This window comes from Scyliorhinus torazame, chromosome 5, assembly GCF_047496885.1.
Source record: "Scyliorhinus torazame isolate Kashiwa2021f chromosome 5, sScyTor2.1, whole genome shotgun sequence".
In the NCBI taxonomy this organism is placed as follows: Eukaryota; Metazoa; Chordata; class Chondrichthyes; order Carcharhiniformes; family Scyliorhinidae; genus Scyliorhinus; species Scyliorhinus torazame.
This window is the reverse complement of record NC_092711.1, coordinates 81,618,858-81,642,570: the sequence shown is the minus strand read 5'-3', so window position 1 is coordinate 81,642,570 and position 23,713 is coordinate 81,618,858. Positions and strand designations below refer to the sequence as shown.

General features: G+C 44.2%; 1 protein-coding gene and 1 long non-coding RNA gene across 2 annotated transcripts; one reads left to right on the top strand and one right to left on the bottom strand.

Moving 5' to 3' along the window:
- Window positions 1–7,295: 7,295 nt before the first annotated feature.
- LOC140418641 (uncharacterized) lies at window positions 7,296–11,221 on the bottom strand. Its single transcript, XR_011945193.1, has 2 exons — window positions 10,462–11,221; window positions 7,296–9,462 (listed from the first exon to the last, which is right to left on the bottom strand). It is a non-coding gene; the product is annotated as an uncharacterized lncRNA (long non-coding RNA).
- LOC140418637 (uncharacterized) lies at window positions 11,027–20,034 on the top strand. The gene is made up of 2 exons (XM_072502193.1): window positions 11,027–11,086; window positions 12,538–20,034. Exon 2 carries the CDS (start codon window positions 12,971–12,973, stop codon window positions 14,375–14,377), a length of 1,407 nt encoding a protein of 468 aa, XP_072358294.1. The 5' UTR covers window positions 11,027–11,086; window positions 12,538–12,970; the 3' UTR covers window positions 14,378–20,034.
- The last annotated feature ends 3,679 nt before the right edge of the window (window positions 20,035–23,713 follow it).

Here is a 23,713-nt window from a genome sequence, read left to right as displayed (position 1 = left end):
GGGGGGGGGAAGGGTGAACAGCCAGCTGTCGTGCACATAGGCACCAACGATATAGGTAAAAAAACGGGACGAGGTCCTACAAGCTGAATTTAGGGAGCTAGGAATTAAACTAAAATGTAGGACCTCAAAGGTAGTAATCTCAGGATTGCTACCAGTGCCACGAGCTAGTCAGAGTAGGAATGTCAGGATAGAGAGGATGAATACGTGGCTCGAGAGATGGTGCAACAGGGAGGGATTCAAATTCCTGGGACATTGGAACCGATTCTGGGGGAGGTGGGACCAGTACAAACCGGACGGTCTGCACCTGGGCAGGACTGGAACCGATGTCCTGCGGGGGGGTGTTTGCTAGAGCTGTTGGGGAGAGTTTAAACTAATGTGGCAGGGGGATGGGAACCAATGCAGGAAGTTGGAAGGTAGTAAAACAGGGTCAGAAATAAAAGGCAGTAAGGGGGAAAGTGTAAGGCAGAGAAGCCATAGTCAAAAATCAAAAAGGGCGACAGTACAAGGTACAGTGACTGAGGGGAGCTCAGTGAATAGGACCAGGAATACTAAAAGAAATAAAACGGGAAGTGAAAATATTAATGGTAAGCGACGCGGCAGGTTGTTACAGGAAGATATGGGTTCGACGACAAGGAAAATTAGGAGAAAGGTTAAGAGGAAATATAACTTAGGAGAGGTTACTGATCGAGTTGTTAAGATTAAGAACAGAGGTAAAAAAGCCAACATAAGTGTACTTTACCTGAATGCTCGTAGTATTCGGATTAAGGTAAATGAGTTGATGGCGCAAATCATCGTGAATGACTATGATTTAGTGGCCATTACTGAAACATGGTTAAAGGATGGTCACGACTGGGAGTTAAATATCCGAGGGTATCAAACTTTTCGGAAGGACAGAGTGGATGGTAAGGGAGGTGGTGTAGCTCTGTTATTTAAGGATGACATCCGGGCAACAGTAAGGGATGACATCGGTGCTATGGAGGATAAGGTTGAATCCATTTGGGTGGAAATCAGGAATAGTAAGGCGAAAAAGTCACTGATAGGAGTAATCTATAGGCCACCAAATAGTAACATTATGGTGGGGCAGGCAATAAACAAAGAAATAACAGATGCATGCAGAAATGGTACAGCAGTTATCATGGGGGATTTTAATCTACATGTTGATTGGTTTAACCAGGTCGGTCATGCAGCCTTGAGGAGGAGTTTATAGAATGTATCCGCGATAGTTTCCTCGAACAGTATGTAATGGAACCTACGAGGGAACAAGCGGTCCTAGATCTGGTCCTGTGTAATGAGACAGGATTGATTCAGGATCTCATAGTTAGGGATCCTCTCGGAAGGAGCGAGCACAATATGGTGGAATTTAAAATACAGATGGAGGGTGAGAAGGTAAAATCAAGCATGAGTGTTTTGTGCTTAAACAAAGGAGATTACAATGGGATGAGAGAAGAACTAGCTAAGGTAGACTGGGAGCAAAGACTTTATGGTGAAACAGTTGAGGAACAGTGGAGAACCTTCCAAGTGATTTTTCAGTGCCCAGCAAAGGTTTATACCAACAAAATGGAAGGACGGTAAAAAGAGGGAAAATCGACCGTGGATATCTAAGGAAATAAGGGAGAGTATCAAATTGAAGGAAAAAACATACAAAGTAGCAAAGATCAGTGGGAGACTAGAGGACTGGGAAATCTTTAGGGGGCAACAGAAAGCTACTAAAAAAGCTATAAAGAAGAGTAAGATAGATTATGAGAGTAAACTTGCTCAGAATATAAAAACAGATAGTAAAAGTTTCTACAAATACATAAAACAAAAAAGAGTGGCTAAGGTAAATATTGGTCCTTTAGAGGATGAGAAGGGAGATTTAATAATGGGAGATGAGGAAATGGCTGAGGAACTGAACAGGTTTTTTGGGTTGGTCTTCACAGTGGAAGACACAAATAACATGCCAGTGACTGATGGAAATGAGGCTATGACAGGTGTGGACCTTGATAGGATTGTTATCACCAAGGAGGTAGTGATGGGCAAGCTAATGGGGCTAAAGGTAGACAAGTCTCCTGGCCCTGATGGAATGCATCCCAGAGTGCTAAAAGAGATGGCTAGGGAAATTGCAAATGCACTAGTGATAATTTACCAAAATTCACTGGACTCTGGGGTGGGCCCGGCGGATTGGAAATTAGCAAACGTGACACCACTGTTTAAAAAAGGAGGTAGGCAGTAAGTGGGTAAATATAGGCCAGTGACCTTAACTTCGGTAGTAGGGAAGATGCTGGAGTCTGTCATCAAGGAAGAAATAGCGAGGCATCTGGATGGAAATTGTCCCATTGGACAGACGCAGCATGGGTTCATAAAGGGCAGGTCGTGCCTAACTAATTTAGTGGAATTTTTTGAGGACATTAACAGTGCAGTAGATAACGGGGAGCCAATGGATGGGGTATATCTGGATTTCCAGAAAGCCTTTGACAAGGTGCCACACAAAAGGTTGTTGCATAAGATAAAGATGCATGGCATTAAGGGGAAAGTAGTAGCATGGATAGAGGATTGGTTAATTAATAGAAAGCAAAGAGTGGGGATTAATGGGTGTTTCTCTGGTTGGCAATCAGTAGCTAGTGGTGTCCCTCAGGGATCAGTGTTGGGCCCACAACTGTTCACAATTTACATAGATAATTTGGAGTTGGGGACCAAGGGCAATGTGTCCAAGTTTGCAGACGACACTAAGATAAGTGGTAAAGCAAAAAGTGCAGAGGATACTGGAAGTCTGCAGAGGGATTTGGATAGGCTAAGTGAATGGGCTAGGGTCTGGCAGATGGAATACAATGTTGACAAATGTGAAATGTGAGGTTATCCATTTTGGTAGGAATAACAGCAAAAGGGATTATTATTTAAATGATAAAATATTAAAACATGCTGCTGTGCAGAGAGACCTGGGTGTGCTAGTGCATGAGTCGCAGAAAGTTGGTTTTCAGGTGCAACCGGTGATTAAGAAGGCAAATGGAATTTTGTCCTTCATTGCTAGAGGGATGGAGTTTAAGACTAGGGAGGTTATGCTGCAATTGTATAAGGTGTTAGTGAGGCCACACCTGGAGTATTGTGTTCAGTTTTGGTCTCCTTACTTGAGAAAGGACGTACTGACACTGGAGGGTGTGCAGAGGAGATTCACTAGGTTAATCCCAGAGCTGAAGGGGTTGGATTATGAGGAGAGGTTGAGTAGACTGGGACTGTACTCGTTGGAATTTAGAAGGATGAGGGGGGATCTTATAGAAACATATAAGATTATGAAGGGAATAGATAGGATAGATGCGGGCAGGTTGTTTCCACTGGCGGGTGAAAGCAGAACTAGGGGGCATAGCCTCAAAATAAGGGGAAGTAGATTTAGGACTGAGTTTAGGAGGAACTTCTTCACCCAAAGGGTTGTGAATCTATGGAATTCCTTGCCCAGTGAAGCAGTAGAGGCTCCTTCATTAAATGTTTTTAAGATAAAGATAGATAGTTTTTTGAAGAATAAAGGGATTAAGGGTTATGGTGTTCGGGCCGGAAAGTGGAGCTGAGTCCACAAAAGATCAGCCATGATCTCATTGAATGGTGGAGCAGGCTCGAGGGGCCAGATGGCCTAATCCTGATTCTAGTTTTTATGTTCTTATGATCCCCTTCGCCCAAAGTGCTATATCTAACTGCTTCTTGAAAACATGCAATGAATTGTCCTCAACTATTTCCTGTGGTAACAAATTCCACTGACTCACCACTCTCTGGTTGAAGAAATCTCTGTCCTAAATGGTCTAGCCCGTATCCTCAGACTGCGAGCTCTGGTTCTGTACACTCCCACCATTGGGAAAATCTTTCCTGTATCTACCCTGTCAAGTCCTGTTAGAATATTATAGGTTTCTCTGAGATCCCCCATTCTTCTGAACTCCAGCGAATACAATCCTAACTGAATCAATCTCTCATACGTCAGTCCCACCATCCCAGGAATGAGTCCGGCAAACCTGCTCTGCACTTCCTCTGGAGCAAGAACATCCTTCCTTAGATAAGGAGACCAAAACTTCACACAATATTCCTGGTTCGGCTTTGCCAAGGCCCTGTATAGAACAAAGAACAATACAGCACAGGAACAGGTCCTTCGGCCCTCCAAGCCTGTACCAGTCACGTGTCCTATCTAGACCAACCGCCTATATCCTTCTATACCTTGTCTGTCTATGTGCCCATCCAGATAAGTCTTAAAGGTCGCTAACATAGCTGCCTCAACCACCTCACTTGGCAGAGCATTCCACTCCACCAGCACCCACTGTGTAAAAAAACTTCCCCCGCACATCTCCACTGAACCTTTCCCCCCTCACCTTGAACTTGTGCCCCCTTGTAATTGTCATTTCCGTACTGGGAAAAAGCCTCCAACTGTTCACCCTATCTGTACCCCTTAATAATTTTATAAACTTCTATCAGGTCGTCCCTCAGCCTTCGTCTCTCTCGGGAGAACAATCCCGTTTATTCAATCTCTCCTCATAGCTAATACCCTCCATACCAGGCAACATCCTGGTAAACCTTTTCTGTACTCTCTCCAAAGCCTTCACGTCCTTCTGGTAGTGCAGTGACCAGAATTGGAACACAGTATTCCAAATGTGGCCTAACCAACATTTTATGTAATTGTAACACAATTTTTGAGCTTTTATGCTTGATACCCCATATCTTCTTCACCACCATTTCCACCTGTGCTGCCACTTTTAAGTATCTGTGGACCTGCACGCCCAGATCTCTCTGTGTCTCGATGCTCCTGATGGTCGGAATCTCCACATCATGAGTGTTAAATGCTCTCAGTTCTGTCTATTATGAATCTTTGTTCCACCTTATCCAGTGCCTCTATTTCCTTTTTCAAAATGGAGATCACCGATGTTGTCAGTGTTCCCAGTGTAGTCTAACCCTGGTTCTAAACAAGTTGAACATTTCCTCCATGCTTTTCAATTCTATCCCTCTGGAATGGAACCCTAGATACGGCCCCACACTTTAACATGTGAAATTCTTAGAGAGGGTGCAGAGGACATTTACAATAATAATAATCTTTATTATTGTCACAAGTGGGCTTACATTAACACTACAATGAAGTTACTGTGAAACTCCCCTAGTCGCCACACTCCGGCGCCTGTTTGGTTACACCGAGGGCAAATTCAGAATCTCCAATTCACCTAACAAGCACATCTTAGGGACTTGTAGTAGGAAACTGGAGCACCTGGAGGAAACCCACGCAGACACGGGGAAAACGTGCAGTCTCCGCACAGACAGTGACCCAAACCAGGAATCGAATCTGCGGATCTGTGCTGTGAAGCAACAGTGCTAACCATTGTGCTAGAATGGCACCAGGGATAAGCGACTCCAGTTAGTTGGAGTGACTGGAGCAGTTTAACTTCTCTCCTGAGATCACAGCATCTGGAGGGTGGGGAATGGGGCCATTCAGCCCTTTGAGACCGTGTCGGCTCTCTGTGGAGGAAGTCAGTCTGCCCATTTCCCCGTTCTATCCCCAAATCCCTGTAGGTTTATTTCTCTCAGTGCCTGTCCAATTTCCGATTGAAATTCTTCCGTCGTCTCTGCATCTCCTACCCTCATAGGCAGTAGGTTCCAGGTTGTTACCACTCGCTTTACATGTACACAAGGCTGCTAGAGCACAGAGGAGTCTATTTGGCCCATTTTCCCCGTGCCAGCTCTTTGTACAGCGACCCATTTAATCCCAGAGTTCAACTATTTTCTTTTCTTTTTTGGAATATATTAAATGACAATCTAAAGAGGCTCGACCACCATTTACAGACTGTATTCCAAATCATAACAACTTGCTGTGTTTTACAACAAATAATTGTGCTTATGCTGTGTCTGGGGTTTCACAGAGTATTCAAACTGTGTCAACGCCATGGTTATTACACAAAATTAAGACTCAGTCTTCATCAATGATTCTGGTGAGGACACCGAGTGTAATGTATCCGAGTTTGCAGACAATTCAAACAAAAGTACATTTCTATAAAACCTCTCACTACCATTGGACCTCCTAAAGTGTTTTAAAGCCAATGGAGTACTTTTGAAACATATTCACTATTGTAATGTAGGAAGCTGTAAGTGCGCATGTGTAATCACATTTAGTTATAAAATTGTCATTTTCATAGTGTATTCACAAGGTCAAGCAAGCCCTTTTATACCTCTAGCATGTGGCTTCCTGCAGCCATTTCACCTTCTGTACCTTTTCTATATTAACTATGTATTGATTTCATAGCAAAAAAACAATAATTATATTCATGATTATTCAGTAGTGAACATTGATCATCATTAGTGAATTGGTGTATTAGGTAATTATATTGCAAAGACTAGATCTTTATTTTAAAAAATAAACGATCAACCAAAATATTTCCAGAAACTGCAGAGCTATCAGAATTTGTTTGAAAAAATAAATTACTCAATAATTTTGAGAAGTTACGAGATGTGGTGATAAGCCTGCATATAATATTACATGTACTCAGCAGTGTGACCTCCCACCAGTAGATGGTGTCAGGCATCAGTCAGGTGACATCCAGCTACCAGCAGAAGGTTGTAAAGTGTGCACAAGGCCAGTTGCACATAAGGGTAGTTCCAAGAGTGTCGAATCTAACTCTGTGATAACTTGGTCTGTATAGCATTCTGATCATTACCTTACCACGTGTACATTAATAAATCATCATTCTGGCTAAGTCACCAGCAATTCTGTAGTGTCATTGAAAGAATAGATCATAGAACACAACACTAAACATCATATTCTGCCAAGACTATGTGGGCTAGGCATTGGAGGAATGGTATTGTTACTGGGCGAGTAATCCAGAGACCCAGGTTAATGCTCTGGGGATCTGAGATCGAATCTGCCTGTGACACATGGTGAAATTGAATAACAGTATCAAAATAAAAGTCTGATGATAACATTCTTGATTGTTGTAAAAACTCATCTGGTTCACTAATGTCCTTCATCAAATCTGCTCTCCTTATGTGGCCTGGCCTACACGTGACCCCAGATCTACAGCAATGTTGTGGTTGATTTGGAAGTGCCCCTTGAAATAGCCTCACAAGACGCACAGTTCAAGGGCAATTGGAATGAGCAGTAAATGCTGGCCCAGCCAGTGACGCCCACCTCCCATGAATGAATAATTTTTAAGAAGACTTTTCAATTTGAAGACGAGTAAGAAACTCTCTGATTGGATTTGATTTATTGTCACGTGTACCGAGGTACAGTGAAAAGTATTGTTCTGTGTACAGTCCAGACAGATCGTTCCATACATGAAAAAACAAAGTGCGGATCTTGGCAGTTTGCTCAGTTCACAAAATAATTTAATGGCTTTGTAGGCACAGATTAATATTTTAATCACCATCCAAAACATACCTAATGGTAATGTTGCTCATATAGACAGACACAAACGATACTGTAACTGAATTCGAGGAAATAGCAGAGATTTAACTGAACCATCTTTTTGAACAATTCGGCCTTAATGACAGAGAAACAGGAAAAGCCACTCACGGAGATGAGGAAATCCAGGCTCAGTGCGGATTTGCTGTCACCCCTCCTTTCTTGTACATGAACGGGACTGAGGCTGCAGAATGTTTCACAGCAAAACACAGAGGGGTCAAATATAAGCAACACCTAATTCTCAATTCTCTTCCATTTAATTATATTTGACTTTGTTCAAAAGCTGTCTGAGGTCAAACTGAACAAAGATTCATGGGATTTGTATTACCCAGTGAAACGCTTTCTTTTCTTGGTCAGTCATGTTTGCAATTTAATTCAATGGTGTATATTTCAGAGTTATTCAGGGTGAAGACTTGAGAGCTATTCAATTCAAAATGAAGTCATATATAACAAATAAATATACTGAGGTTCAACATTGAATAATGAGACAAATATTGAGTAAAATTGGTGGAAATCTTCTGTAGGAAGATAAGAATGATGCATTAATGATTGAACAGAGAGCATTATTCCGTTAGATTTTACTGAACAAATGCTGAAGTTTAATATAAGTTCTATATCTTCTGGCCTTACAAGTTGAGACATCTGTTTTAAAGGAACAGCTGTCTTCATATAATAAGTGACCTGGCCCCTCAGCTGAACCATTGAAAGCTGCAGCAAGACTGTGCAGTTGAATGTTGCACAGGGCCATTGGGTCCTGTGCTGCCAGCTGTTTCTGTAGCGTAGAAGTTATCACATTCACCTAACGTGCAAAAGGTGCTCCGAAAGCCAGTGATTCTGAACAAACCTGTTGGACTTTAACTTCTTACTGTGCCCATCCCAGCCCAACACCGACATCTCCACATCATAAATTAGAAGCATTTAATGCTTCTGCCAATTTCTAATCAGACTCGATGAACCGAATGGCCTCCTTCTGCACTGTCTGTTCTATGTCCTATATGTAGAAGAATTCAATGATGCAAAATCGTACTTTGAATGCGAGTCTTTGCAAGTAATTAAGTCTTCACAGGTCAAAACGGTGCACCAGGAAGCATACCCTATGCTCCTTTGACCCAATTCTTACTAAACTGTTCAAAATCTAACTTCCACAATCATAGAATTTACAGTGCAGAACAGACCATTCGGCACATCAAGTCTGCACTGGCCTTTGGAAAGAGCACCCTTCTCAAGCCCACACCTCCACCCTATCCCCATAACCCTGGCACCCCACTTAACCCTTTTGGCCACGAAGAGCAATTTAGCATGGCCACTCCACCAAACCTGCACATCTTTGGACTGTGGGAGAAAACCAGAGCACCCGGAGTAAACCCACGCAGACACGAGGAGAACGTGCAGACTCCGCACAGACAGTGACACAAGCTGGGAATCGAACCTGGGACAGTGGAGCTGTGAAACAACTGTGCTAACCCTGGTTTATTGGATTCAAATTCAAATACAAGTCATAATGAAGCATTTGCCGTGGTGGGGTTTGAACCTGCATTCTCCGAGAACTGTGCTGGGTCTCAGGATTACTCATCCAGTGACAATACCACTACACCATCACCTCCCCATTCAAGTGCTTTGCAGAGCTCGTCCGGGATATGAACACGGATCCACTCGCATTTTGGAAACCCCCCCAAGCGAAAATCATACCCCAGGGTTTCCATGGTGTCTCCATGGAGTCAGTGTCTTTGTCCGTTTCCTCTTTAGACAATCAAGTGAAGCTTGGTCCTCACACAGAACACGTGTATGGTTTCTCCCCTTAGTGAATAGTGTGGTGTTTTTTCAGGCTGTAACTGGTTAAAGCTCTTTCCACAGTCAGTTCACTGGAACACACTCACTCAGAGGCGTGTGTGTCTCGGTGCTTTTCCAGTCACACTGCTGTTTGAAATATTTTCCCACAAACAGAACAAACATTTTTCATTCCAGTTTATAGTCTGAGGATATTCCGGTCCACACCAACCGAGTGACACTGTCGGATCTTAATGTGATATTTGGTTTGTGTTTCCTGTCTGAAAATCCTCCCTCGTGCCCTGGAAAAGGAGTTTACAAAGGGCACACTGTCAGTACGGGATAGAATTTCAGAACAGACAATTCCAGTTTCTGCGGAACATTTCTTTTCTCTCTTCTGTCCCCAAAGCTGTAAATCCCCGTCCCACACACTCTCCCTCCTCCCTGGGGCTGAAATCCAAATAAAGTATTAGATCATTATTTCTGTATCCTTTTACCAAAGTTAAAAAGTCACTTCATTCATGACTTGTGACAGACATTAATCTGAATGACCCTGACTGAGCAGACAGAATAACAGATATGAACCTTGTGTCCAGAACTGACTGTGTGGAGATTTGATGAGCAATCACGAAGGTTGTTTCTCCAAATCTTCCAGGGTTTCCTTCGTTCTTCCTCTCCCTCTCGAAGTAAGTTATACCGGATATCAAACTCAGGCCAATTCTGATTCTCTTCCTGCTGACTAAATAACTTCAATCAAATATGGAGAAGACTGAATCCACTGTTCGGTCCCTGCTCCAACCTCCATTCCTGACATACCGACTCTACCCCTCTCCCTGGCAACAGTCTGAGACTTAGCCAGTCTCTTTGTAAACTTGGTTTCATACTGATACAATGAGCTTCTGACCTCATTCGACAATTCCATTACACACCTGGCTGCTCTCCCACATTCTGCCTCTGGAAACTTCAAGCGATCCAAAAGTCTGCTACCCATGTCTTAATTCACAGCAAGTTCCTTTCCCCTATGATCCCTGTGCTCCGAGACTTGCATTCACTCCCAGTCAATTCTCACCCTTGTTTTCAAACCCCTCCATGGCCTCGTCTCTCCCTGTGTCTGTCATCTCCTCCAGCCCCACAACCCCCTGAGATATCTGCACAGCTCTGATCCTGGACTCTTGCACACCCCCGATTCCAATAACTCCGCCATGGTTTTAAGTTCCCTCGGCCCCAAGCACTGAATTCTCTCCCGAAACCTCCCCGTTTCCACCTCACTCACCTCCTTTAAGACTCTCTTTAAAACTCACCTCTTTGACCAAGTTTTTGGTCACCTGCCCTAATATCTCCTTTTGTGTCTGGGTGTCTCACTTTGTTTTATAATGTTCCTGTGAGGTTGACTGGGATGATTTATGATGTTAAAGGTGTTATATAAATAGAAGTTGTTGTTGTTGACTGTAACCCTGACCTCCTGTTTTACATCCCATTGGTTTCACAACAAACTCTATCTCTGATGTTTTGCCCCCTGCGGGTTTGCAGCCTCTATAAAGACGGCGGCCGTTAACTCAGGCCTGTCACCAGGAGCAGGCCGCAGCTGTCCCCCCGCTCGATGCAAACCCGGGCCCGGAAACTTCTTATTGGGGTTTGGAACCTCCACCGGGTTGCAGTGAAACCTCCCGGCCAAGTCCAGCATCGACACTGCGCATGCTCCAGCTCACAATGCCCAGGGAGTGATTGACGGCAGCTCTGGACCAATAGGAAGAGAGGGGTAGGCCTGGAGGACCGAGTGGTTGCAGCGGGCCCTCCAACCATTCGGAGTGAATGAGGGGCGGGGCTGAGCCCGGTCGCCCACGTGGTCTAGAGCATGCGTAGTGCTGATCACAGCTCAGGATTCATGCGAGCGGTGGAATTTTTCAGCCGGTCAAATCCCGGGCGGTGAGTCCTGCGGGAGGAATGAGGCCGGAGGCCGGAGGCCGGTGGGTGGGTCGGGAGACCTCATAACCACTCCGTGTAGGCCCCACACTCCAAACACGAAGCTCGGACACGGCAGTTCAACCGGTGAAAGCTGCTCGGGCTTTTCCCTGAGACAGGCCCGGGTGGGCGAAGAGAGCCCCGGCTTTGCTCCGCCTCCCATTCACTCTGATTGGCTGGAGGACGAGAAGCTCATGATCGGTCACACAGACCCGCCTCCTCTTCCTATTGGTCCGAACCCGCTTTCAATCAGTCCCCGGGCATTGTGACCTGGAGCAAATCCTTCACGATCATTATGTGGAGATGCCGGCGTTGGACTGGGGTGAGCTCAGAGTCTTACACCAGGTTAAAGTCCAACAGGTTTGTTTCGATGTCACTAGCTTTCGGAGCGCTGCTCCCTCCTCATGTGAAGGAGCTGGCATTGTCGGCTCCCTGGTTTGCAGCTGCGGGGCTTCTCCCTCCCTCCTGGGAACAGGCCCAGGTTAACGGGCACCATCCTGCTTCAGACACTGGAGGATGGTTCACATCAGAGGATGGGGGAGGGAGGATAATAAATAAGAGCTTACACTTGCATTCAAATCAATGAGGACTCTGATCTCTGGCAAGGAAGGAAACCCTGGCAGGTGGGCGGGGAGGATTCACAAACACCCGCTGGAGGCCCCAAATCCTCAATAAGATCCATTGATTTTATTGTCAGTCTGCAGACAGGAGCTGGAGAACTGCACCCAGGCAGAGGAGAGGGAGGGAGAAAACTGGGAGTGGAGGAAAGAAATGGGAGTGCTGATGGTGAGATGGGTTTGGATTTAAGCCAAGGGAGGAGGGAGAGTGTGTGGGACCGGGATTTCCAGCTTTGGGGGAACGAGAGAAAAAAATGTTCCAGAGAAACTAGAATTGCCTGTTCAGAATTTCTATCCTGGACTGACAGTGATGGTTTTTGTAAACTCCTTTTACAGGGGGTTAGAATTGGAGAATTTGCACACAAACTGAACCCAACGGCTCTTTGCAAATTCTATACTGCATTGGCAGTGATGACTTTTGTAACATGAGATATTACAGCTCTCAGGAAAGATTAAATGGAGAGGGGCGATGTGAAATAGTGACCATCAATAAACAACAAGTCATAAATACAAGATAGTTATGAATAAATCCAAGGGGACAATACAGACAAAATTATTTTCAGAATGTGCAACTCATTACCATGCAAAGGAGTTGAGGAAAGTGCTGAGATGTTTTCAAAAGGAAACGGGACAAGCACATGAGAGAAAATGGAATCGAAAATCAGCTGAAAGGCTGAGATGTGATAGGTGGGACAGTCGGAGATGTGTGCCGAGTATGGACAGCAGCAGAATCTGTGACAAAATGGCCTGCTTGTGTCTTATATATTCACAGGAATTGAATGTAATCTCCTTTTACAGAATATTTGCAGATGCAAACATCATGTTGAGATCTGACAGAGTCACTTGATACATCAGGATCGGCCTTTCAACGTGGAAGGAAAAATGTTTGTCTGTTTTGTCTTTTGGAAAATATTTCAAAAATCACTGTGATTGGAAAAGCACCGAGACACAGACATCTAAGTAATTTTCCACAGGTAGCTGGAACTGAGCTTTAACCAATCACACAGGATGAAATTAAATTGCAGCATTTCCATCAGGGAGACACCGTACTCCGGCTTCAACTGATGATCCAAGTTGGAGAGACATAAGGACATTCGCACCAAAGGAATCAAGAAGCAGCAAAAGGACATTCAGCCCCGTGAGCCTGTTCCGCCATTTAATAACATCACGGCTGATCTGATAGTGACTTCAAATCTGCATCCCACTTACACCTGATAACTTGTCGATAACCATGGAGAAACCGTGGAAATGTGGGGACTGTGCGATGGGATTCAATTACCCGTCTGAATTGGAAACTCATCAACGTATTCACACTGGGGAAAGGCCGTTTACCTGCTCCGTGTGTGGGAAGGGATTCACTCGGTCATCATACCTCCTGACACACCAACTTGTTCATACTGATCAGAGACCGTTTAAATGTGCTGACTGTGGAAAGAGCTTTAAACGCAGAAAGGATTTACTGACACATCAACACACTCACAATGGGGAGAGGCCATTCGCCTGCTCCGTGTGTGGGAAGGGATTCACTCTGTCATCCCACCTCCTGACACACCAACTTGTTCATACTGATCAGAGACCTTTTAAATGTGCTGACTGTGGAAAGAGCTTTAAAAGCAGAAAGGATTTACTGGTACATCAACGCACTCACACTGGGGAGAGGCCGTTCAACTGCTCGGTGTGTGGGAAGGGATTCACTCGGTCATCAAACCTCCTGACACACCAACTTGTTCACACTGATCAGAGACCGTTTAAATGTGCTGACTGTGAGAAGAGCTTTAAAAGCAGAAATAATTTACTGTTACATCAACGCACTCACACCGGGGAGAGGCCATTCACCTGTTTGGAATGTGGGAAGGGATTTAATGCTTCGTCAAACCTCCGGGCTCACCATCAGGTTCACTCTGACCAGAGACCTTTTAAATGTGCTGACTGCGGAAAGAGCTTTAAAAGCAGAAAGGATTTACTGATACATCAACACACTCACACTGGGGAGAGGCCATTCACCTGTTTGGAATGTGGGAAGGGATTTAATGCTTCGTCAAATCTCCGTGCTCACCATCAGGTTCACTCTGACCAGAGACCTTTTAAATGTGCTGACTGTGAGAAGAGCTTTAAAAGCAGAAATGATTTACTGACACATCAACGCACACATACTGGGGAGAGGCCATTCACCTGCTCCGTGTGTGGGAAGGGATTCACTCGATCATTCCACCTCCTGAGACACCAACTTGTTCATACTGATCAGAGACATTTTAAATGTGCTGACTGTGAGAAGAGCTTTAAAAGCAGAAATGATTTACTGACACATCAACGCACTCACACTGGGGAGAGGCCGTTCACCTGCTCCGTGTGTGGGGAGGGATTCACTCGATTATCATTCCTCCTGAGCCACCAACTCCTTCATACTGATCAGAGACCTTTTAAATGTTCTGACTGTGAGAAGAGTTTTAAAAGGAAAAGCAATTTGCTGAAACACCAACGCACTCACACTGGGGAAAGAGGCCATTCATCTGCTCCGTGTGTGAGAAGAGATTCACATGTTCATCCCAGCTTCTGCAACACCAGCGAGTTCTCACTGGACAGAAATCGTACACTTGACCCGTGTGTGACAAGAAATTCACTCGGTCATCCCACCTGACGAGACACCAACTTGTTCACACTGATCAGAGACCTTTTAACTGTTCTGACTGTAAAAAGAGATTTAAAAGAAAATGAAGTCTGCGGAAACACCAGCGAGTTCACACTGAAACAGAATCATAGCATTTACAGTGCAGAAGGAGGGCATTCGGCCCATCGAGTGCACCGGCCCTTGCAAAGAGCACCTTACTTAAGCCCATACCTCCAACCTAACCCATAACCCCACCTCACCTTTTTGGACACTGAGGGCAATTTAGCATTGCCAATCCACCTAATCTGCACATCTTTGGACTGTGGGAGGAAACCGGAGCACCCGGAGGAAACCCACGCAGACACTGGGGCAACGCGCAGACTCCGCACAGACAGTGACCCAAGCCGGGAATCAAACCTGGGACCCTGGAGCTGTGAGGCAACAGTGCTAACCACTGTGCTACTGTGTCGCCCACATGAGGGAGTGGCACTGGGGAGAGGCTGTTTAACTGTTCCGTGTGTGGAAGGAGATTCACTCAGTCAAACAACCTGCACAGACATCAGCAAGTTCACAGGCAACAGCGGGGTTTGGATTCAGCTGTTGTTGCTGCTGTTAGTCACATCCGGGACTGAATGATGCCTGGACGTCTGTTTCCAGTGGGGCTCCACAGTTTCCGGTACATATCAATGATTTAGACTTAAATGTATGCACCAGGATTACACAAAAGTTGCTGATGTGTTTTAGACGATGAGGGAGAAAACCATGGACTGGGTCAGGTGGACAGAAAAGTGGTGAATGGAAATTTAGATAATGAGGGGTTAGGAACCCACTTCAGTTAACTCCTGATAAAAATAAGGTCACTTCAGGAAAATGGAAAAAGCTGATTGGTGGGGAAGCTTCAAATAATCCTTTTTTACAAAGAAAAAAAAATTCTGAATACCCAATTATTATTGTTTTTTTTCCAATTAAGGGGCAATTTAGCCTGGCCCATCCAGCTAACCTGCACTTCTTTGGGTTGTGGGGGTGAAACCCATGCAGACATGCGGAGAATGTGCAAACTCAACACCGACAGTGACCCAGGGCCGGGATTCAAACCCGGGTCCTCAGCGCTGTAGTCCCAGTGCTAACCACTGCTCCACGTGCTTCCCTAGCTACAAATAATTTGAATAACTTTATTGAACAGTTCTCAAATGGAAAGGCACTTAACCACATTAAAACTAAGGATCTGCAATCGATGTTTGATCTGGCAAATCATAGTTAGGGCAAGATTATAAACAGAGGGCATTCATTTAAAGTGATTAGAAAAAGAAACAATGCTGAACAAGGCTAGGAGAGTGGGCAAAGAAGTGGCAGGTGGAATACAATGTGGAAAAGTGTGAGGTTATGCACTTTGGAAGGAGAAATAGAGGCATAGACTATTTTCTAAATGGGGAAATGCTGAGGAAATCACAAGCACAAAGGGACTTGGGAGTCCTTGTTCAAGATTCTCTTCAGGTTAATGTGCAATATCCCTTTCCATACCCCCAAACCTCTTAACGCAATGGCCAACGGTGGTTTTGCGATGGCCAACGGCTCAATCGCGAGTGCAAACAGCAGGAGAAAACATAGGACATCCCTGCCTAGTCCCACGGTGGAGAGAAAAGTATCTCGAGCTGATGTTTTTTGTGCAGACACTGGCCCCGGCTCCTTATACAGTAGCTTTACCCAGTCCACAAATCGTGGACCAATCCCAAACCGCTCCAGAACTGCTATCAAGTGTCCCCATTCTACTCGGTCAAACGCTTTCTCGGCGTTCAATGCCACAACCACCTCTGTTTCCTTCCCTTCCGCTGGTGCCATTACCACGTTCAATACCCTCTTAACGTTTGAAAAGAGCTGCTTCCCTCACACAAACCCCGTCTGATATTCACCTATCACCTGCCAGTACCTTCGCTAATACCTTTGCGTTCACATTTAAAAGTGATATGGGCCTAAACAACCCACACTCCGTCGGATCCTTATCTTTTGAAGCAACAGGGAAACCGATGCCTGCCCCAAGGTTTGTGGTATCACCCCCTTCCCTATCGCCTCCTCAAATATCTCCATCATCAGGGGTGCCAGCTTATCCTGCAGACACACCAGCGAGTTCACACTGGGGAGAAGCCATTCACCTGCTCTTAGTGTGGGAAGGGATTACATAGAAACATAGAAAATAGGAGCAGGAAGAGACCATTTGACACTTTGCGCCTGCTCCGCCATTCATTATGATCATGGCTTATCATCCAACTTAATAGCTTAATCCCGATTTCCCCTCCATATCCTTTGATTCCCTTCGCTCTAAGTGCTATATCTAACTGTTTCCTGAAAACATACAATGTATTGGCCTCAACTATTTCCCGTGGTAACAAATTCCACAGGCTCACCACTCTCTGATGAAGAAATTACTCATCTCTGCCTAAATGGTCTAGCCCGTATCCTCAGACTGCGCCCTCTGGTTCTGTACACTCCCACCATCGGGAAAATCTTTCCTGCATCTACCCTGTCAAGTCCTGTTAGAATATTATAGGTTTCTATGAGATTCCCCCATTCTTCTAAACTCCAGCGAATACAATGGTAACTGATTCAATCTCTCATACATCAGCCCCACCAACCCAGGAATCAGTCTGGTAAACCTGCTCTGCACTTCCTCGAGAGCAAGAACATCCTTCCTCAAGATAAGGAGACCAAAACTGCACACAATATTAAAGGTATGGCCTCGCCAAGGCCCTGTATAATGACAGCAAGATAATCCGCTCGCAATGAAGGCTCGCACATCATTTGCCTTCTTTACCGCCTGCTGTAGCTGCACGCTTTCCTTCAGTGACTGGTGTACCAGGATACCCAGGTGTCGTTGCACATTGCCCTCTCCTAATTTATGACAATTCAGATAGTAGCCTGCCTTCTCGTTTTGCTACCAAACTGGATAACCTCGCATTTCTCCAAATTATACTGATTCTGCCATTCATTTGCCCACTCACTCAACTTGTGCAAATCACACTGAAGGATCTCTGCAACCTCCTCACAGCTCAACCACCCAAGCAACTTGTGTCATCTGCAAATTTGGATATGTTGCATTTTGTTCCTTCGTCTAAATCGTTAGGTGATGCAGTGGTTAGCACTGCGGTCTCACAGAGCTGAGGACCAGTGTTCAATCCTGACCCCAGGTCATTGTTCATGTGGAGACACGTTCTCCAAGTGTCTGCGTGGGTGTCACCCACATAACTCAAAGATGTTTACCTCTATTTGCGCGATTCACTCTGTTATGCCGTCTGCAGTCACACCAGGGAGTTCATACTGGGGAGAGGCCGTTCACCTGCTCTCAATGTGCGAAGGGGTTTTGTAATTCATCGCACTTCCTGAGACACCAACAATTTCACAGCTGATTACAGGGATTGGATTCTGCTGTTATTATTTGTGTTCTCAATTACATCCAGGACTGCATTTTGTTCATTCTGTTGGTCAATGGGGATGGTCAGAGGGTTTCTTTCTGCTGGACTGGCTGGTCTCATGGCTTCGTCTCCAATGGTCTGATTCTCTCTGAGCCTTCTTGCAAATATCTGGTTTCACATTTCACAAGGATCAAAGATTGAAAAGATGTTTGGAGGTTATAAGATGTTTCATTACCATTTCTGTTTGGAAACCCCCAAAATCATGCCACATTGCCATGAAGATGGGCTGTGGTGGTTACATGGTTCTTTTGTTTAATTTATCTTGGTGCTTCTCACAGAAGAAAATGATTAGGGTATGAGGGGCAAGTTGTCTGAGATGCACTGGGAAACTACATTAAATAGTATGGTGGGAGACAGGCAATCACTAATATTTCTGGAATTATTACAGATTTAGACGGGGATCGGTTTGCTCACTTGGCTGGATGGCTGGTTCGTGCTGAGTGACACCAACGGCACAGGTTAAATTCCCATACCGGCTGAGGTTAGCCATGGTCTGTGTCAGTATTTATACTCCACATGATCCTCCACCCCCCCCCCCCCCCCCCCCCCCCCCAATCAGCATCTCCTTCTATTCCTTTCTCCCTCATGTATGTATCTAGCTTCACAATGGATTCATGCTGTTCATTTCAACCACTCGCTGTGGTCGTGAGTTCCTCATTCTCACCACTCACTGGGTAAAGAGGTTTCTGTTGAAATACCTATTGGATTATTGAATCCCTTCATAATCTTAAAGATTCCATCAGGTCACCCATCAGTCTTCTCTTTTCCAGAAAAAAGCAGCCCCAGCCTTTCCTGAGTGTTAAATGCTCTCAGTTCTGTATATTATGAATCTGTTGCACCGTATCCAGTGCCTCTATTTCCTTTTTCTAAATGGGGATCATCAATGTTGACAGAGCTCCCAGTGTAGTTGAACCATCGTTTTAAACAAGTTGAACATCTCCTCCATACTTTTCAATTCTATCCCTCTGGAATGGAACCCTATATATGGGCTCCACACTTTAGGAAAGATGTGAAGTTCTTAGAGACGGTGTCGAGGACATTTACAAGAATGACACCAGAGATGAGGGACTCCAGTTAGTTGGAGTGACTGGAGCAGCTGAATTTCTCTCCTGAGATCACAGCATCTGGAGGGTGGGGAATGGGGCCATTCAGCCCTTTGGGACCCTGTCGGCTCCCTGTGGAGGAAGCCAGTCTGTCCATTGCCCCGTTCTTTCCCCGAATCCCTGTGGGTTTATTTCTCTCAGTGCCTGTCTAATTTCCTATTGAAATCCTTCCGTCATCTCTGCATCTCCTACCTCATAGGCAGTAGGTTCCAGGTTGTTACCACTCCCTTAACATGTACACAAGGCTGCTAGAGCACAGAGGAGTCTATTTGGCCCATTTTTCCCGTGCCAGCTCTTTGTACAGCGACCCATTTAATCCCAGAGTTCGGCTATTTTGGACGTTACAGTCCAATGAGATTCCAGCACCATTTATAGACAGTACATTCCAAATCACAACAACTCGCTGTGTTTTACAACAAATAATTGTGCATATGGTGTATCTGGAGGTTCACAGAGTATTCAAAATGGTGTCATTGACGTGGTTATTGCATCAAATTAAGACTTTATTAATAAATTGGTGAGGACACCAAGTGTAATATATCCTCATTTGCAGACAATTAGAACAAATGTACATTTCTATAAAACCTCTCACTACCACTGGACCTCCTAAAGTGTTTTAAAGCCAATGGCGTACTTTTGAAACATATTCACTGCTGTAATGTAGGAAGCTGTAAGTACGCATGTGTAATCACATTTAGTTTTAAAATTGTTATTTTCATTGTAAAAAAACATTTAGAGTACCCAATTCATTTTTTCGCATTAAGGAACAATTTAGCGTGGCCAATCCACCTACCCTGCACATCTTTGGGTTGTGGGGGTGAAATCAACAAAACCATGGGAAGAATGTGCAAACTCCACACGGCAGTGACCCAGGGTCAGGAGCGAACCTAGAACATCTGCGCCATGAGGCAGCAGTGCTATCCATTGCGCAGCTTTGCTGCCCGTAAATTGTTATTTTCATCGTGTACTCACTGGCCTTAGTAATAAGGTCAAGGAAGCCCTTTTATACCTCTAACATGTGCCTTTCTGCAGCCATTTCGCCTTCTGTACTTTTTCTATATTAACTATGTATTGATTTCATCGCAAAAAAACAATAATTAAATTCAAGTTTATTCAATAGTGACTATTGATTATGATTAGTGAATTGGTGTATTAGGTAATTATATTGCAAAGACTAGATCTTTATTTTAAAAAATAACACGATCAACCAAAATGTTTCCAGAAACTGCAGAGCTATCAGAATTTGTTTGAAAAAATAAATTACTCGATAAATTTGAGAAGTTATGAGATGTGGTGATAAGCCTGTATATAATATTACATGTACTCAGCAGTGTGACCTCCCACCAGTAGTTGGCGTCAGGCATCAGTCAAGTGACATCCGGCTACCAGCAGAAGGTTGTCAGGCATACACGAGGCCAGTCGCACAGCAGGGTAGTTCCAACAGAGTCTAATGTAACTCTGTGATAACTTAGTCTGTATAGCATTCTGATCATTACCTTACCACGTGTACATTAATAAATCATCATTCTGGCTAATTCACCAGCAGTTCTGCAGAATCATTGCAAGACAAGATCACAGAACACAACACGAGACACCATATTCTGTCAAGAATATGTGGGCTCGGCATTGGAGTAATGGTATTGTTACTGGGTGAATAATCCAGAGACCCAGGTTAATGCTCTGGGGATCTGGGATTGAATCTGCCTATGACAGATGCTGAAATTGATTAAAAGTCTTGAATTAAAAGTCTAATGATAACACTCTTGATTGTTGTGAAAACTCACTAATGTCCTTCAAGAAATCTGCTCTCCTTATGTGGCCTGGCCTACACGTGACTCCAGATCCACAGCAATGTTGTGGTTGACTTGAATGTGCCCTCTGAAATAGCCTCACAAGACACGCAGTTCAAGGCCCATTGGAATGAGCAGTAAATGCTGGCCCAGCCAGTGACGCCCACCTCCCATGAATGAATAATTTTTAAGAAAACTCATTGTTCAATCTGAAGACTACTACGAAACTGTCTCTTTGATTGGATCGGTTTGTTGTCACGTGTACCGAGGTACAGTGAAAAGTATTGTTCTGTGTACAGTCCAAATAGATTGTTCCATACATGAAAAAACAAAGTGCGGATCTTGGCAGTTTGTTCAATTCACAAAAGAATTTAATGGCTTTGTAGATGTAGATTAATATTTTAATATTGTACAAAACATATCTACTTGTAATGTATGCTCATATAGACAGACACAAACGATACTGTAACTGAATTCGAGGAAATGACAGAGATTTAACTGAACCACATTTTTGAAAGATTCGGCCTTTAATGATAAACAGGAAAATCCACTCAGGGAGATGAGGAAATCCAGGCTCAGTGCGGATTTGCTGTCACCCCTCCTTTCTTATACATGAACGGGATTTAGGCTGCAGAATGTTTCACACCAAAACACAGAGGGGTCAAATATAAGCAACTCATAATTCTCAATTCTCTTCCATTTAACTATATTTGACTTTGTTCAAAAGCTGACTGTGGTCAAACTTAACAAAGATTCATGGGATTTCTGTTACCCAGTGAAACGCTTTCTTTTCTTGGTCAGTCATGTTTGCAATTCAATGGTGTATATTTCAGAGTTATTCAGGGTGAAGACTCGGGCTATTCAATTCAAAATGAAGTCATATATAACAAATAAATATACTGAGGTTCAACATTGAATAATGAAACAAAATATTGAGTAAAATTGGGGGAAATTTTCTGTAGGAAGATAAGAATGATGCATTAATGATTGAACAGAGAGCATTATTCCGTTAGATGGTTACTGAACAAATGCTAAAGTTCAATATCAGTTTTATATCTTACGGTCTTACAAGTTGAGACGTCTGTTTTAAAGAAACAGTTGTCTTCATGTAATCAGTGACACGGCCTCTCAGCTGAACCATTAGAACATGGAACATACAGTGCAGAAGGAGGCCATTCGACCCATCGAATCTGCACCGACCCTCTTAAACCCTCACTTCCACCCTATCCTATAACCCAATAACCCCTCACCTTTGTGGACATTAAGGGCAATTTAGCATGGCCAATCCACCTAACCTGCACATCTTTGGACTGTGGGAGGAAACCGGAGCACCCGGAGGAAACCCACGCAGACACGGGGAAAACATGCATACTCCGCACAAACAGTGACTCAACAGGGAATCGAACCTGGGACCCTGGCGCTGTGAAGCCACAGTGCTAGCCACATGTGCTGCCCATTGAAAGCTGCAACAAGACTGTGCAGTTGAATGTTGCACAGGTCCATTGGGTCCTGTGCTGCCAGCTCTTTAGAGTACGGGTTATCACAGTCACCTAACACGTGAAAGGTCCCCGGTTTGAAACTGGCAGAAGCATTAAATGCTTCACATTTAGTCTGAGGAAAAATTTCCACAACATCCGCTTGTCCCTGAATATTACCTGAATCTCGTATTTGAGAGGAATAGGAGGTTTGGTCTTACATCAGCCACAAAAATTGCTTCAGCAAAGTCTGAAGTGTTGCATTTTCAAGAAGCAGTGAGATGATAAAGATTTTCCTGCTTTGACACAGTTCCAATATTAGCAGTTTGTTCAACCAAAACAGAATTTAATGTCTTTACAGATGCAGATGAACATAATAACTGTCTCTATCATGTCTAGCTGTAACATAAAAGCAACTTACTGCGGATGCTTCAATCGGAAACAAAAGTAGAAAATACTGGACAATCTCAGCAGGTCTGACAGCCTCTGTGGAGCGAGATGGCAGCTGTCGTTCCGGGTCTGGTTGACTCTTTGTCAAAGCTGGAGAACTGGAAATAGGGTCAGATTTAGACTATTGTGGGTGGGTGGTGAATGGGACAGGGGGCAAGGGGTTCATGGAGATGTGGGGCTGGATAGAGGGCCAGCGATAGGTGGAGAATGACTTGGACAGAAAGAAAAGGGGAATGTAAATGGGGGTTATAAAGGCTAAGAACAGTACTGATAGAGGCACGTTAAGAGATTAGAACCTGAACGGCAGAATAAAAGTAAGCAGTGAGTGAAAGGAAGACTAGGAACAGGGAGCAGATTGTCGAAAGGGGGACAATGGTGGGGGAAAAACAGATCGATGGAAGAAATGAAAATAAGTTGCTGGAAATAAACATGTGGGGAAGGTAGAGGAGAGTAATAAATGACATGGCCTCTCAGCCTAACCATCAGAAGCTGCAGCAAGACACTGCAGTTGAACATAGCACAGGTCCATTGGCTGCTCCGCTGCTGCCTGTTTCTGTAGTGTAGTGGTTATCATGTTTTTTTTTCACTTCATCTAACTCGCGAAAGGTCCTCCATTCAAAACTGGGCAGGAACATTGAATACTTCTTGCTTAGTTTGTGGGAAGTTTGGAGAACATGCGTTTGTTTCTGCATGTCATCTGAATCCCATGTATTAGATATATATTTGGCCTCCTCGGCCTCAAACTTCATTCAGAGAAGGCGGAGGTAGTGAATATTGAAGAAGCAAAGATCAGAAAAAGATGATCGCATTTTGACACAGTTCGGATATTCTCAGTTTGTTCAGTCCATTACAGAATTTAGTGGATTTATGGATGTAGATTAACATTTTTAATCACCATCTGAAACATATCTAATGGTAATGTGTGCTCACACAGACAGAGACAAATGATACTCTAACTGAATTAGAGGAAATAGCAGAGATTTAACTAAAACACCTTTTGAAAATCTGGCTTTGTGTTAGAGAAACAGGAAAAGCCACTCAGGGAGATGAGGAAATCCAGGCTCAGTGCGGATTTGCTGTC

Excerpts from the sequence above, each read along its gene's own strand:
- LOC140418637 (XM_072502193.1), top strand. The coding sequence starts at position 12,971 with ATGGAGAAACCGTGGAAATGTGGGGACTGTGCGATGGGATTCAATTAC.